At 40.0% G+C, this 16,045-nt stretch overlaps 1 protein-coding gene across 2 annotated transcripts in view; it reads left to right on the forward strand.

The window, feature by feature from the left end:
* TMEM123 (transmembrane protein 123) overlaps window positions 1-16,045 on the forward strand; it is a 60,480-nt gene that overhangs the window by 41,399 nt on the left and 3,036 nt on the right. For both annotated transcript variants that reach the window (XR_004270984.1, XM_032285764.1), the window contains exons 2-3: window positions 13,042-13,329; window positions 13,539-13,692. Coding sequence is in view for 1 of the 2 variants with exons in the window: in XM_032285764.1 (XP_032141655.1) it covers window positions 13,042-13,329; window positions 13,539-13,692 (442 nt within the window). In the remaining variant the exon portion in view is untranslated. The remainder of the gene's footprint in view (window positions 1-13,041; window positions 13,330-13,538; window positions 13,693-16,045) is intronic.

Below are 16,045 nucleotides of genomic sequence, written 5' to 3' on the forward strand. Positions count from 1 at the left end.
ATTGCCTGAACCCAGGAGGCGGAGGCTGCGGTGAGCCGAGATCGCGCCATTGCACTCCAGCCTGGGTAACAAGAGCGAAACTCTGTCTCAAAAAAAAAAATAGTCTATAGGTCTCTAAGAACTTGCTTTATGAATCTGGTTTCTCCAGTGTTAGGTATATATTCATTTAAGATAGTTAAATTGTCTTGTTAACCCTGTACTATTATGTAATGCCCTTCTTGGTCCTTTTTGATTGTTGTTGGTTTAAAGTTTTTTTTTTTTTTTTTTGGGGGGGGGGGGACATAGGAATGGTAACATCTGTTCTTTTTTGATTTTCATTTGCTTGATTTTTGTTTATCCCTTTATTTTGAACCTATGGGTGTTATTGCAGATGAGATTGGTCTCTTGAAGACAGCATACAATTGTGTTTTGCTTCTTTATCCAATTTGTCATTCTGTACCTTTTAAGTGGGGCATTTAGTTTGTTTACATTCAAGGTTAATATTGATATTAATATTATTATCGGTGTGGATTTGATCTGTTACTGTGTTGTTAACTGGTCATTATGTAGACTTGGTTATGTAGTTGCTTCAAAGTGTCATTGGTCCGTGTACTTCAGTGTGTTTTTGTGGTGGCTGGTAATAGTCCTTCATTTCCATGCTTATCACTCCTTTAAGGACCTCTTGTAAGGCAGGTCTGGTGGTAATGGATTCCCTTAGCACTTGCTTGTCTGAAATGAATTTTATTTCTCCTTTGCTTATGAAGCTTAGCTTGGCTAAATATGACATTCTTGGTTGAAATTTCTCTTTTTTAAGGATGCCGAATATAGGCCCCCAATCTCTTCTGGCTTGTAGGGTTTCTGCAGAAAGGTCTGCTGTTAGCCTGATGGGTTCCCTTTGTAGGTGACCTGCCTCTTCTCTCTGTCTTTAGTATTTTTTCTTTTGTGTTGACCTTGGAGATTCTGATGACTGTATGTCTTGGGGATGGTCGTCTTATATGGTATTGTGCAGGAGTTTTCTGAGTTCCCTGAATTTGAAAGTCGACCTCTCTAGTGAGTTTGGGGAAATTTTCACGGATGGTATCCTCAAATAGTGTCTTCCAAGTTGCTTGCTGTCTCTCCCTCTCTTTTAGGGATGCTAGTAAGTCGTAGGTTTTGGTCTCTTTGCATAATCCCCTATTTCTAGGAAGTTTTCTTCATTTCTTTTCGTTCTTTTTTGTTTCTTTCATCTGACTGAGTTGATTGAAATAACTCTCTTTGAGCTCTGGGAGTCTTTCCTCAGATTCTCCTTTTCTGTTGTTAATACTCGCAAATAATTATGAAATTCTTGTTGTGAATTTTTCAACTCTATCAGACCAGTTTGGTTCTTTCTTAAAATGGCTATTTTGTCTTTCAGCCCTTGTATTATTTTATTGGATTCCTTAAGTTACATGGATTGGGTTTCAACTTTGTCCTGAATCTCTATCTTTGTTGCCCTCCAAATTCTTAATTCCACGTCTGATGTTTCAGCCATTTCAGCCTCACTAAGAACCATTGCTGGAGAGGCAGGCAGTATGGTCGTTTGGAGGTATGACACTTTGGTTTGTTGAGTTGTCTAGTTCTTGTGCTGGTTCTTTCTCAGCTATGTGGGCTTTGAAGTTGCTGTCGTTTGAATGAGGCTTTTACTTTTATATTCTTTGATGCCCTTGATCTGACTGTGGCATAAGTTGGGTTCATTTGACTGGCTTCATTTCAGAATGCTTTCGGGGGCCAAGGCTCAGCTCAGAACTCCTGAGCTGTGTGCTCTAACCCTGGAGGTCTGGGTCCAGGGCTATTGCTTTGTTCTCTGGCCCTTCAAAGTTAAGCACTTGGCATGCTGGAGGGACTGAGGTGTTCCTGGTCCGTTGGCAATAACATTCCAATGTGGGGGTGCCTGCAAAAGCACTTTGTCAGGGTGGTGGCAGCAGGGTCCACACACATATGCAGGTGGTTGTGGCGTGATGGGTTCTATGTGTGTGTGGTGATGGGGTGGTGGAGTCTGCGCCCATGTGCGCCAGTGGTGCATGCACTTTTAATTAGACTTACCTGGCTAGAGGAGCCATCATGAAATGGTTTCCAACAAAATTTTGACAAAGCAAGTCATTCCAACTACTTTCTCTTGGTGTAGACTAACATGTACCTTGACAGAAACTTCTGAAGTATAATATTCACATTTAAGAGGAATACAACTTTCAAAAGTTCTTAAATTTCTCTGAAATGGACACATTTGTATGAGTTGCTGGAAGATGATGTGCGTTTTTAAAGCTTATTCTCACATCAAAATTCATTTTACCTTTCTTTCCAATGCATACATTTATGCTATAAAGTTCTCTCTCTAAGCATAGCTTGAGTTGGATCCCACAAGTTTTTAGGTCATAGGTTCCTTATCAAAATATTTTTAAATTGATTTTAACTTTATCATATCAATAACTGGAAAATATGTTTCGTATTTTCTAATCCTTTGGGAATTAGTGTGAAGAATTCTGTAGCTTTTAGGCACAATATTTGAAAAAGATGTGAAAAAGTCACATTTGTTAACATTGTTGAGAACTTGTAATTTCCTTAAGAATTTCTTGGGTTCTATAATTTTGCTTAGAGCTGTTGACAAAAGTCCAACTTTATAAAAGTGTGTACGTTTCCCCATCAGGTCTGTCATATTTTGTTTTATATATTTCTCATCCTGTATATGAAATATACCTTCCTATTAGATTAATCCATTTATGAAATATCTTTTCTTTTTAAAAAATTTCTAGCGATAGTTTTCACCTTAAAGACGTGCATATCATATTAGTAGAGTTTGTTATCTTTTTTCTGGCCAGTACTTATATTGTAGAACTTCTTTTCTTTACTCTTACTTTCAATACTTTTAGCATTTCTGTATCTTATATTTAAGTTATATTACTTATAAACAGTTTATAGGTTTTTTAAAAATCCAATCTGATCATCTGTCTTTTAAATGGCCTATTGATTCTGTTTGCTTTTAATATACCTTTAATGTGATGTAGAGACTGGGCCTTGAACATGAGTAGAATTTCAACAGGGCTGAGAATGGGTAGGAAGCAGTCCATACACCGGAAGTAACATAACAAAACAACGGAAATAAAAATGAATTGCATGCCAGGGGATGGGTGGGTAGATAGATCTTCCTGCTGGTGCAGGACGAGTAGGCAGCAGAGGGTGACTGGGGACTTGTCTGTAATAGTGAAGAATTTAGACAAATCTTGGGTGCCCCCCAACAGTATATGCTCCAGACTGTGCTAGGTCCTTGCCCAGGTCGGAGCATATACTAGAAATTATCACGTTTTCCCAGAACTGTTTCTGACACTTTGATATATTTTCATTTCATTCTAAGACATAGTTCTTGCGTTAATTCAATTGAAAAAATAAAACAAGATCTGGGAAAATATGCCAGATGTGTTGTTGTTTTCTCCACATGAGCCAGTTCTCAGACATCAGCTGAGTGTCCTACAATCCAATTCAATCCTGTCACTATCTACTACCTATCTGGATTTAGTGTCAGATCCCACCAGTTAAAGCCTCAGCCCACAAGACTGCCCTCAGTTCAGATGCTAATTGCAAGTTCAGCTCTTGTACTCCTAACTATAAATTAGGGGTTCCCATGACCCCCTCCTTGGGTTAGGCAATTTGCTAGAATGACTCCCAGAACTCAAGAAAACACTTTATTTACGTTTATTGGTTTATTATGGAGGACATAACTCAGAAACAGCCAAATGGAAGAGATGCTTAGGGTAAGGTGGAGCTTAGGGTAAGGTAGATACGTGGAAGAACAGTACACAGAGCTTCCGTATGCTCTGTAGGAACACCGGCTTCTCAGCACCTCCATGTCTTCACCAACCCAGGAGGGGTTGTTTTTTTTTTAAAATTTTGTTTTTGTTTTTGAGACAGTCTTGCTCTGTTACCCAGGCTGGAGTATAGTGGCACAATCTTAGCTCACTGCAGCCTCCGCCTCCTGGGTTCAAGTAGTTATCCTGATTCAGCCTCCTGAGAAGCTGGGATTACAGGCATGCACCTGGGTAATTTTTGTATTTTTAGTAGAGACAGGGTTTACCTCATGTTGGTCAGGCTGGTCTTGAACTCCTGACCTAATGGTCTGCCTGCCTCGGCCTCCCAAAGTGCTGGGATTCACAGGCGTGAGCCACCACGACTGGCCAGTACAGGAGTTTTTACAGAGTTTAATTTCTAGCTTTCCCAGAGGTTGATGGGTGGGGCTGAAAGTTCCAACCCTCTAATCACCTGGTATTTCTGGTGAGGAGCCCAACCTGAGGCAATCTATGGGCCCTATCCTGTAGCAGTTAATTAACCAAAAACTTCCTGAGTACAAGGGAATCCTCATGAATAACAAAAGACACTGCCATCATTCAGGAAATCCCAAGGGTTTTAGGAACTCTGTGCCAGGAACCAGGGACAAAGACCAAATACATTTTGTATTATATCACACAAGATATAATACAATATTATTGTAATTAATATTACAATAATATTAATATTGTAATATTAAAGTTATAGTAATAAAGTAATTAAAAAAGTAAAATTAATAAAGTAATATTAAAAGTTCAGAAAAATGAACAATAGGTGTTTAATAAAAAGGAGTATGGGCTGGGCGCGGTGGCTCACGCCTGTAATCCCAGCACTTTGGGAGGCCGGGGCCAGTGGATCATGAGGTCGAGACCATCCTGGCCAACGTGGTGAAACCCCATCTCTACTAAATATACAAAAAATTAGCGGGGCGTGGTGGTGTGTGCCTGTAGTCCCAGCTACTCGCGAGGCTGAGGCAGGAGAATCGCTTGAAACCGGAAAACGGAAGTTGCGGTGAGCTAGGATCGCAACTGCACTCCAGTCTGAAGATAGAGTGAGACTCTGTCTCAAAAATAAAATAAACAAAAAGGAATATGCCTGAGGAGGAAGTGAAAATCGAACTGGCCCCCGGCATACATGCTGTAACTGTATTTTTTCCTTGTTGTCCTTACTAGACCACCAAATCCATGCTGGTAAGGATCACATCTCTTCTGTGGCTGCAGAGCTTCGCGCGTAGTTCTTGGTACAGAGAAGGTACTCAACAAGTATGTGGAAATGAATGAGGGAGGAGCGAGCTGCCAGCCTAACAGCAGAGTGTTAAGGAGGAAGAGCAGAGTGAATTCTGCTCCCTGGAGAGCGAGGATGCCAGGATGAGAGGCTCATGGGGTTTTGAGCAGGAACAGAGGGAAAATATCGGTCTAGCATGATGTCCTTGTGGCTGTCAGTCATGCCTTTCTTTGTCACTAGCAGGGGTTATTAATTGTGGATTGAGTCTGTGGAAATGGAATGGAATGGGGAAGACCTATGGGAAAAGCATAAGGAATCCTGGACACTGTCTGTACTGCTCAGTAAGCTCTGCCCATCTGGCAGTCTCATGCCCTAGGAAGCCAGACTGCTTTTTTCACCCTCTGCTCAGCTGCTTTCCAGTTCAATTCCAGTTCTGAGAATGAACAGGATCACCCTTCAGAATGTTTCCCTACACAGACCTGGACTGTGTCTCAGTTGCTAGTTCTCATTGTCCTTAAGACAGGTCATTGTTGCTTTAACTACAAGTACGTCTTTCATTTCTTGCCAGAGGAAACAAATTTTCTGTTTATGTTCACAGATTTCAGTGGAATGAATGAAAGTTTAAAATGTGGTAGTAAATTTACTGCAGATATACTGTAACTTACTGGAATCCCTAATTGTTACTTTTCTGTGATCACATATATACCATTGTTTTTCCCTTTTAAAATTTTAATTGTTGAGTTAAAAAATTTAGAAATTGTCGGGCGCAGTGGCTCACGCCTGTAATCCCAGCACTTTGGGAGGCCGAGGCGGGTGGATCATGAGGTCAAGAGATCGAGACCATCCTGGTCAATATGGTGAAACCCTGTCTCTACCAAAAATACAAAAAATTAGCTGGGCATGGTGGTGCGTGCCTGCAATCCCAGCTACTCAGGAGGCTGAGGCAGGAGAATTGCCTGAACCCAGGAGGTGGAGGTTGCGGTGAGCCGAGATCGCGCCATTGCACTCCAGCCTGGGTAACATGAGTGAAACTCCGTCTCCAAAAAAAAAAAAAAAAAAATTTAGAAATTTATATAACATTTTCAGAAAATGTACAGTTCTTTATCATGATGATACTTTTTAAGCTCAGTTTTCTTAGATTTAATAATACTTTTTAATCTAGATTTATCTAGGGTTTTTTGCGTTCCCCCCCACCCCGAGAGATGGAGTCTTGCTCTTTTGCCCAGGCTAGAGTGTACTGGCATGATCTTGGCTCACTGCAACCTCCGCCTCCCGAGTTCAAACGATTCTCCTGCCTTAGCCTCCCTAGTAGCTGGGACTACAGGCATGCGCCACCACGCTCGGCTAATTTTTGTATTTTTAGTAGAGACAGGGTTTCACCGTGTTGGCCAGGCTGGCCTCGAACTCCTGACCTCAGCTGATCTGCCCTCCATACCTGGCCTGTCTAGGTTTTGTTAACGTCATTTTTTAAATACAGATTTTCAATTGTGTGCATTTTTGATCCCCAGGTGATTTGAATTCAGAAGAATGTTTACAGTGAGTCTTTTTGACTCTGTGCAATGAGGAAAGGCCTCTTTACTTTCTAAACAATGTATGTTTATAGACTTACACTGATACTTAGTTGATGGCGTAAGGCTGTACTATTCTATAGGAAAGAGATTCCCAAGGTTTTCCTGTTTTAAAAATTTCCAAATGACGCATAAGAGTATTCTTAAATTTACTCAAGCTGCAGACCATCCTTAGAATCACAGACCTCTCAAAATAACTATAGCACCAGAAATCTATGGTCCAGGTCTTGAATAGCTCAGTACTTTCGAGAACTAAAATAGGAAATGAAAACCATTTACTGTCCCATTTAAAAATAACTATTGAGATTTTTTAAAAATTGGATGTTTATTTTCAACTCTAGTTTAAGTGTATATTTGATGCTCTGATGAAAACAAATTGTCATCCTTTGAAATATTTAGGTTAAAGGAAAACAATGGCACTTAGATACTTTTGGACTCAAGGTTACAGGAATAAGGTTAAGTTATTTCAACACAGCAGAGGGTAGAGATAGTGGGAATGAATCCAGACTTCGAGTACTTTTACTTGAAACTAGAAAAATGGACTGCTTCATAGTGTCCTGGGCCTTGTTGCAACATGGTGGCTGGCTGACTAGTATTAACAGAAAAAGGTCTGGGCCTCAGTTTTTTCTTTTTGGATGTTTGCATTGATAAACCAAATATTTCCCAATAGTGTCTTCTTCCATATGATGTTATTCAGATGGTAGTTTGGTAACTATGGGAGCTCGAAGATCTCACAGTGCCTCCTCCTCAGCCTCCCATAGGGAATTGTACAATGAAACTAATGGTTAAAAAGAATTAATTGAGCTCTTCTCAGGCACTGTGGGAGACGGCTTAACACAGATTATGTCAGTGAATTCTCCCAAACTCTTGTGATAGCTCTGATTTATAGACGAGGAATGTTGTGAATCTCAGAAAAATTAAGTAACTTACCTAAGGTACCCAAGCAGGTAAATTGCTGAGCTGATCCAGAGCTTGAGCTTCTTAAACTCACCATGTGTGGGAAATATCACCAGGCTTGGTAAAGAGAAGAGCTCAGCAAGTGGAAGCTCTAATTCTAATCACAGAAAAATTAGGAGTAGTCATTTTATCACCAAACAGGAATGGAGAACTGATTGGGCTGTTGGAATATATTTTTTACAGCAGTCCTGGACATCACTCACAGCCATGTGTACGTTCTTTGTCTTTCATTGTGGGCTGAACCCTGCAGCTGCTGGGAAGGAAGGTGCATGGATGCTGTTATTATAGCCCTTCATTTCATTTTTCCTGTAATTATGTTAGTTGAAACCTCTGATTGACATCTATATATGATCCGAACTTGCATTAAAACAAGTTTTGTGAGTGGTCTGACGAGTATTTATGGACTTAATTCATATCATGGTGACTGGTTTCAATTAATTCATATCATGGTGACTGGTTTCAAAGATCTGCAAAAGGAACCAGCTCAATACAATCACTAGTGCCAGTTGTACTGTTGCACAGAGATATATTTTTTATAAATGAAAAAACCTTTAAAGCTGAGTGTCTTAATTTGCTAGGGCTGCAGAAACAAAGTACCAGGAACTGGGTGGTTTAAACAACAGAAATTGATTGTCTCACAGTTCGGGAGGCTGGAGTCGGAGGTGAAGATGTTTGCAGGATTGCCTCCTTCTGGGGGCTGTGAGAAAATCTGTTCTATGCCTCTCCTCTGGCTTCTGGTATGGCAATCTCTCGCATTTCCCTGGCTTGTAGAAACATCACCATGATCTCTTCCTTCATCTTCACAGGGTATTTGCCCTGTGTGTGTGTGTGTGTGTGTGTGTGTCTCCAAATTTTCCATTTTAATAAGGACACCAACCATAATGGATAAATAAGCCTACCCTAATGACTTAATGATCTTTGTAAAGAGTCTCTCTCCAAATAAGGTCACATTCTGAAGTACAGGGAGTTAAGACTTCCCTTAACACTGAGCATGGCCAACTGTATATCACACACACCCTTTCTCTGGTGACTCTACCCTCCCAACTGCCTTAGCTGAGGTGTTATAGAATGTCCAATTCACTGAATAAGTTCTATTTCATAGGGTGCAGCTCCTGTCCAGAATAATATGAAAATAATAAAGCCACAGTGATTCAAAATTGAAAATTGTCCCTTCTGCCAGCCCAATCCTGCTTCAGGCTTAGAAGCCTGCAGTGGAAAAGTTAATGTCGTTGGCTTCCTTCCTCGCTCCACCTCTTCTCCTCACTTCTGCTGTTTGCAACCCTTACAGAATCGGGCCTAGAGAGGCTTAAGGGACAAAAGCTGTTCAGTTGATGGCTGGGATGTATGCCTTTGGCTCAGGTGCTTTCTGGATGGCAGATGTGTGCTTCTCCTTGGTATGTTCCTGGGAGATCCTCCTGCTAAGCCTCCCCCTTCAGCTCTCTTGATGCAGTGCGCCTCTCCTCCAGCTGACCCTTGCTTTTGGTGCTCCACCCCCTACTAGTGACCTCCCGCTCTCTAAGTTGTACTCTCTTGGAAAACTCTCTTTTTAAAAGCAACTCCATGTCAGTTATCTTCCATGGAGTTTGATTTGGTTCATGGGAAACAAGAACATTTGCTGTTAATGGAGGTGTGATCTACTCCCAGTGCAGCCTTTTAAACTCAGCTGATGGGTAGACAGAGCTCAGCCACAGTGTCTCACCTTTAGACTTACTATTCAGGCTTGAATCAAATCCTACTGTCTGTGTCCATCTAAGTCCGGTAGATGCTTGTCTAGCTCTTCAGGTAGTGCCCTAGAAGCCTTCGCAGGCAGGTGTGAGGTGAAGGATAGCATTCTCCTCTTTTCCCACAGACAGAGGCAGGAGCGGATACACTGTACACTCACACCCTCCAGCAACATATGCTTCTCAGACCTCTTCAACCTTAGCTTATAGGCAGCTAGAGGAGACTGAGTGGCTAAGATGAGCAGAGTTAGATAAAGCTTCACCCTTTGCAAGTCCCACATGGATGGGTCCATTCTGTGTCTCTATGCAGGTGTTAACTATGCCACTCCAGGAGGTATCTCAACAGCTAAAGGAGAGGGAAGAAGACTAGAGTTGGTATAGTATCATTTGCAGAGGAAAACAAATGACTCTATCTTGTTACAGAAGAAGACTGGGTCATCAAATGTGAATTTGGAGGGCATCCCTTCATTTCATTGAGACTTGTAAGCATCAGGAAACACATTTAAATACAAAATTTCTTATGTCTGTTTTGTCAATTTGTAGAAATTGACACAAATTTTTTTTCTTTCTTTCTGTTTCTGAGACGGGGTCTTGCTCTGTCCCCCGGGCTGGAGTGCAGTGGCACGATCTCGGCTCACTGCAACCTCCGCCAACTGGGTTCAAGTAATTCTCCTGCCTCAGCCTCCTGAGTACCTGGGATTACAGGCACCCCTCACCACCATACCTGGGTTTTTTTTTTTTTGGAGAGATGGGGTTTCATCATGTTGGCCAACCAGGCTGGTCTTGAACTCCTGACCTCAGGTAATCTGCCTGCATCGGCCTCCCAAAGTGCTAGGATTACAGGCATGAGCCACCACACCCAGCCTGTTTCTTTAGCACATTTGGATTGACTTAGCGAAAGAGAACTAACCTATTATAGCTTCCCATTTTTGCCCATGTGACTGTACAGTATCTCTGAAGAATGTTTTCTTATACCAGAGGGCAATGGAAAGGGTGTGTGTGTGTTGAATCCAAAAGCAGCACTGTGTTCATTGTTTTATTCTACAGGATCTTTCTGCTCTAAAGATACAATATAAACATTAGTTCTTTGCTGTATTTAATTTTATTGCAATAGAATCCATTCGACATTTTAAAACGTGATTGTATCTCTACAGAAAATCAGATCTGGAATAAGAAAAGATTAGCTCAAGTTCATTGCATTTGTATTATTTACTTGGATAATTATTGTTTATTTGCCTATGTAGTATAAAAGCATTAATTCCTTAGGCCTTAAGAAAATAGATCATACTAGGTAGAAGAGATCACAGGGACCCTAAGTTGAAGAAAGTAGAAATTTCAGTAATAAAACCTGATATGCAGATAAGCAGCACTATTAAAACCAACTTGTTTTGACAGTTAAGTTGAAAATAAATATAGGGGCCAGGCACGGTGGCTCACGCCTGTAACACCACCACTTTTGGAGGCCAAGGTGGGTGGATCACTTAATGTCAGGAGTTTGAGACCAGCCTGGCCAACATGGTGAAACCCTGTCTCTACCAAAAATAGAAAAATTAGCTGGGTTTGGTGGCACGTGTCTATAATCCCAGCTATTCAGGATGCTGAGGCAGGAGAATCGCTTGAACCTGTGAGGCAGAGGTTGCAATCAGCCAAGATTGTGCCACTGCATTCTGGCCTGGGTGACAGAGCGAGACTCTGTTTCAAATAAATAAATGTCAATCTGTCTGTCTTTCAAGAATAAGCCTAAAATAGTTGTGGAAGACAGGATAATATATGAAGTATCACTTGTTACTTGACGGTCGTGACGGGACAAGGAACCTAAAGACATTGGTACTGCTCTCACTGGGAAAGGAGAAGGGAGGCCCAGTGGTTAATTCTTTGTACCTTAAGTATTTGGACATAAAGAATAAAATGGGAGTACATAGGTGTCTTATTCCATTTTGTGTTGCTATAAAAGAATACCTGAGACTAGGTAATGGATAAAGAAAAGGTTTATTTAGCTCAAGGTTCTGCAGGCTGGGAAAGTTCTGCAAGCCCTGGTTTCTGGGGAGGCTTTTTATAAAGGTGTGTCACAACATAGCAGAGAAGGTCAAAGGGGAAGTGGATAACTGCAAAGATAGAAAACCTGAGGAGCATCCTGGCTTTATAACAGCCTCCGTTCATGGGAACTCATCCATTTCCACAGGAACCAATCAGTTTCATCAGAGCGAGAACTCACTCACTACTACGTGAAGGGCATCAAGCCATTTATTAGGGATCTGCCACCATGATTCGGATACCTCCCACTAGGCTCCACCTCCCAAGACTGCCACATTGGGGATCAAATTTCAGTATGAGTTTTGATAGGAACAAATCAAATCCAAACCATAGCAGTAGGCAGCATAGAAAACCAATAAACCTGAAAATAAACTGAGATAGGAAATGAATACAGAAATATATTACATATTAAATGGACAAAGACATATTAAAAGCTTGCATTCCCTAGACATTGTGTACTAATAGGACCTATAGTTGTAAACATTAAATTGTGGAGTTACAAAGATGCAATATGAAATAATACTAACACAGAAAAGTTTGCTTCTGGTTATATGCCATATTTTATACAAAAAGAAGGAAACCTCTAGTGGATGAAAACAAAAGTAATCAAAGTTTTTAATGAGTATTGGCCAAGCATGGTGGCTCACGCCTATAATCCCAGCACTTTGGGAAGCCAAGGCGGGCGGATCACTTGAGGTCAGGAATTCAAGACCAGCCTGGCCAACTTGGTGAAACACCATCTCTACTAAAAATACAAAAATTAGCCTGGCTTGATGGCAGACGCCCATAATCCCAGCTACTTAGGAGACTGAGGCAGGAGAATTGCTTGGACCCAAGAGTCAGAGAAGGTTGCAGTGAGCCAAGATCATGCCACTGCACTTCAGCCTGGTGACAAAGTGAAACTAAGTCTCAAAAAAAAAAAAAAAAATTTTTATTTTATTTTATTTTAAGGAGCATTAACAAGAGCAGTACCTATTTATTTTTGTACATCATATGCCCCCAAAAAGAAAAACCCAGTTTCAGGTATGAGCTAAGGTGTTGTTTGAGTTGTGTATTTTAAATCATCACTGATTTTTCTTTAATACAAAATTGGCTTTCGGATTTTTAGAACTTTCACAGATAGTTTTAGAACTGTCCTTCCAGCTATGGGAAATCATTATTAACCAGTATGACAACTAGCCACATTCTGTGATGGTATTTCACTTCCTAATGCATTGTGGGAAGTTGGCTTTCCTCTTAAAAACGCAATTGCACTTTCATCCTGCCAGAGGGCTTAGAAACATGCAGCTACCGATTTATTGTCCCCAAAGCCCCTAGAAGGTATAGCAGAGAACTGGAAATTTAAAAATCATTTTATATTTGTTAATTTATCCATCCATTTAAGTTATTTGTTGAAAGCTTCTTATGTGATAAACAAGTATGTTGAGATGTTCAGACAGAGTGATTAAGACATGTCCCTGCGCTGAAGGACCTCAATCTTCTGGGGTTTTTTTCTTCATATCTTCCCCCAAATTTTTAACTTTATATAAATTTAGACTTGGTTTCCGTTGAGTGTTTTAGTAATTTGAGACATTTTATTGCAGTACAGTGCAAAGTATTAATGGGCTAAGTATATTAAATGTTGTATTTGTAAGATCTCTTGCTTTGTCTGTGACCATGAAAGTCTCAGTGAAAAGGACCCTAAATCATAGCTCTGGTTTAAATGTTTCTCAACATTATTGCAGAGACTCTCCAACTTGTGCCTTCTGACCATGCAAATGAAACTTCCAACAGCACTATGAAACTACCAACTACAGCTGCCTCAGTCCCCAGCAATAAGACAGTCACCACCATGAAACCCACAGCAGCAGCTAATACGACAACACCAAGGATGGTCTCAACAAATACAACTGCCACCTTCAAGTCTACACCCAAAACAACAAGTGTTTCACAGAACACATCTCAGATAGCAACATCCACGATGCCCATAGCTCACAATAGTTCAGTGACATCTGTTTCTTCATCAGTAACAAGTATGTATTAAAGTTGACCTGTTTTTCCTATGCTGCAAGTAGTTAAATGCCACATTTAGGCCATCATCTTATCTGGCAAAAACATATAGAAATTTTATATGCCTAGATTTCCCTTAAATCCTAGTTTTAGAAAATCAGCATTATAATTATAATGTTTTAAAAAAAAAAAAAAAAAAAAAGCATTAAAGGCTTTTTTGTTTTTGTCCTAGTTACAGCAACTATGCATTCTGAAGCAAAGAAAGGATCCAGATTTGATACTGGGAGCTTTGTTGGTGGTATTGTATTAACGCTGGGAGTTTTATCTATTCTTTACATCGGATGCAAAATGTACTACTCAAGAAGAGGCATTCGGTATAGAACCATGTAAGTTTTGAATGGCCAGGACTTTAAAAAAAAAATTGTTTCTGCACATCTTTAATTATGATAGAATATCAGGCAAGTGTTCATTTCAGTGATGAATAATTGATAGATTTATGAGTTATATTCCCATTAACCCTTCTGGCCCAAAGTAAATTGTTTATGTACAAGCTTGTGATTATAATTTGCAAATGAAAATGGATGTATCTACTTACAAAAATGTATTTTACTAGTGTCAAACATACTTTGCAAGAGACCAAAGTTAACCCACCCCCAAATTTTCACTTACTCATACCACTAATCATAAGAAATACAGTTCTCAGCAGGCTTAATATGTCTGTGTCTGTTGTAGTACTAAATAGCATCCTTGGTAAAAACATGGCTTTTTCTTTCCATGACAAAGATAAACAAAAGAAATTCCTCTGACAGCCTCATTGTCCCTGATAATTTAAATGAGTGGTTAGTATAAATAATATAATTTATCACTTTATCTGTAGCAAAACTGTCTTTTTAGATGTGCATTATCAACAAGACCTAATCAACAAACTATGTTTACCCTACATGTAGCTCTATAGGTCTTATGGTTTGGGAATATATCCAAACTTTTGTTGTGCTAATAGTCCTTTCGGTTTTTGTTTTTTGAGTCTTACATGTTGTCCTAGTTCACACTGATACAACAAAGTATCATACAGCTGGGTGCCTTAAACAACGGGCATTTATTTCTCACACTTTTGGAGGCTTGGAAGTCCAAGATCAGGGTGCCAACAAGTTTCAGTTCTGCTAATGGCCTTCTTCCAGGATGCATACCACCAACTTCCCATTGTATCCTCACATGGCAGAAAGAAACTAGCTAGTTCTCTGACCTCTACTTGTAAGGGTATTAATTCTGTTCAAGGGGGCTCCACCCTCATGACTTAACTACCCCTCCAAGGCCCCACTTCAAAATATCATCACACTGGGATTAGGGTTTCAACATACTAATATTAATTAGGATTTCAACAAACCATTCCTCCTTTTGCATATATGCAAGAGCTAATTCATTTTTAAAAATTGTTAATGTATATAAATATCATCGAACGGATGACCTTTTCCAAAATTTGCTCTGTGGGTTAACATTTGACATACATGTGTCCCACACACAGAACTCCTATATCAAAAAGTTTGGGAAATGTTCAATTGAATAAAGTAAACTAAAACAGTTTACTGTAAGACTGCTTTAAGCCTTTAAAATGCTGATTTATATTATGATTTTCCAGGAAGGAATACAGTACGAATTGTTTCCCAAATTTTTAACCAAAATACTTGTTGAATGAATAAATCCTTCCTCTTGCCCCTTTTCAAGGGGAGCTAATACTGTCTGTCTCTTGGAACTAGTATTGTGTGGAATACATTTTGGAAAATGTTGGAATAGGCCATTGGAGGGAACCTTCCAGTTTTGATACTACATACGATTCAATACACATAAAAGCAAATCAAACTTCTTGACAAATTTGTAAGAAGTACTAAATATGAACATGGAAAAGTTTCCCAGATTTTCAATTTATTAATATAAGCTGAAAATAAACATCACATCATAAATGAAAATGGGATCTAACAGTTAACATTACTAATACTTAAATGAAATGATAATTTAAGAACAGATTTTATTTATTTTTTGAGATGGAGTTCCCCTTTTGTTGTCCAGGCTGGAGTGCAATGGTGCAATCTCAGCTCACTGCAACCTCCGCCTCCCAGGGGTTCAAGCGATTCTCCTGCCTCAGCCCCCCGAGTAGCTGGGATTATAGGTGCCTGCCATCATGCCCAGCTAATTTTTTATTTTTAGTAGAGATGGGGTTTTGCCGTGTTGGCCAGGCTGGTCTCAAACTCTTGACCTCAGGATGATGTGCCCACCTCGGCCTCCCAAAGTGCTGGGATTACAGCATGAGCCACCACGCCCAACCTTAAGAACAGATTTTTTAAAGTTATATTTAAATAAAATTACATTATATATATTTATCATAACAAATTCCCTTTAGCTTCCAAGATCAGATGAGATCAGACATCTTCACAGTGGTGTGGCTGTAGGCTCAAACTAATTTTAAAAGAATATCAAGGTGGTGTTTTGTCAGATTAAAGGCATATTCAGAAACATTCTTTCTTTTTTAAGATCAGTGCATGAAAGAATATATAAAGTATGACTAAAAAGAGCGCTTTGCAGTGGGCAGGTCTGGGTAAACCTACCCTTAAAGTCTGAGGAAGCTAAGAGGCCAAAGGAAAAAAGGCTGACATACCCAGTTTCTCGGAAACTTTTTTGTTTCTTTGAAACCTGGTCTGGCTCTGTCACCCAGGCAGGAGTGCAGTAGTACGATCTTGGGTCACT

This window comes from Sapajus apella, unplaced genomic scaffold, assembly GCF_009761245.1.
Source record: "Sapajus apella isolate SASKATOON/1434 unplaced genomic scaffold, GSC_monkey_1.0 scaffold16, whole genome shotgun sequence".
Lineage (NCBI taxonomy): Eukaryota > Metazoa > Chordata > Mammalia > Primates > Cebidae > Sapajus > Sapajus apella.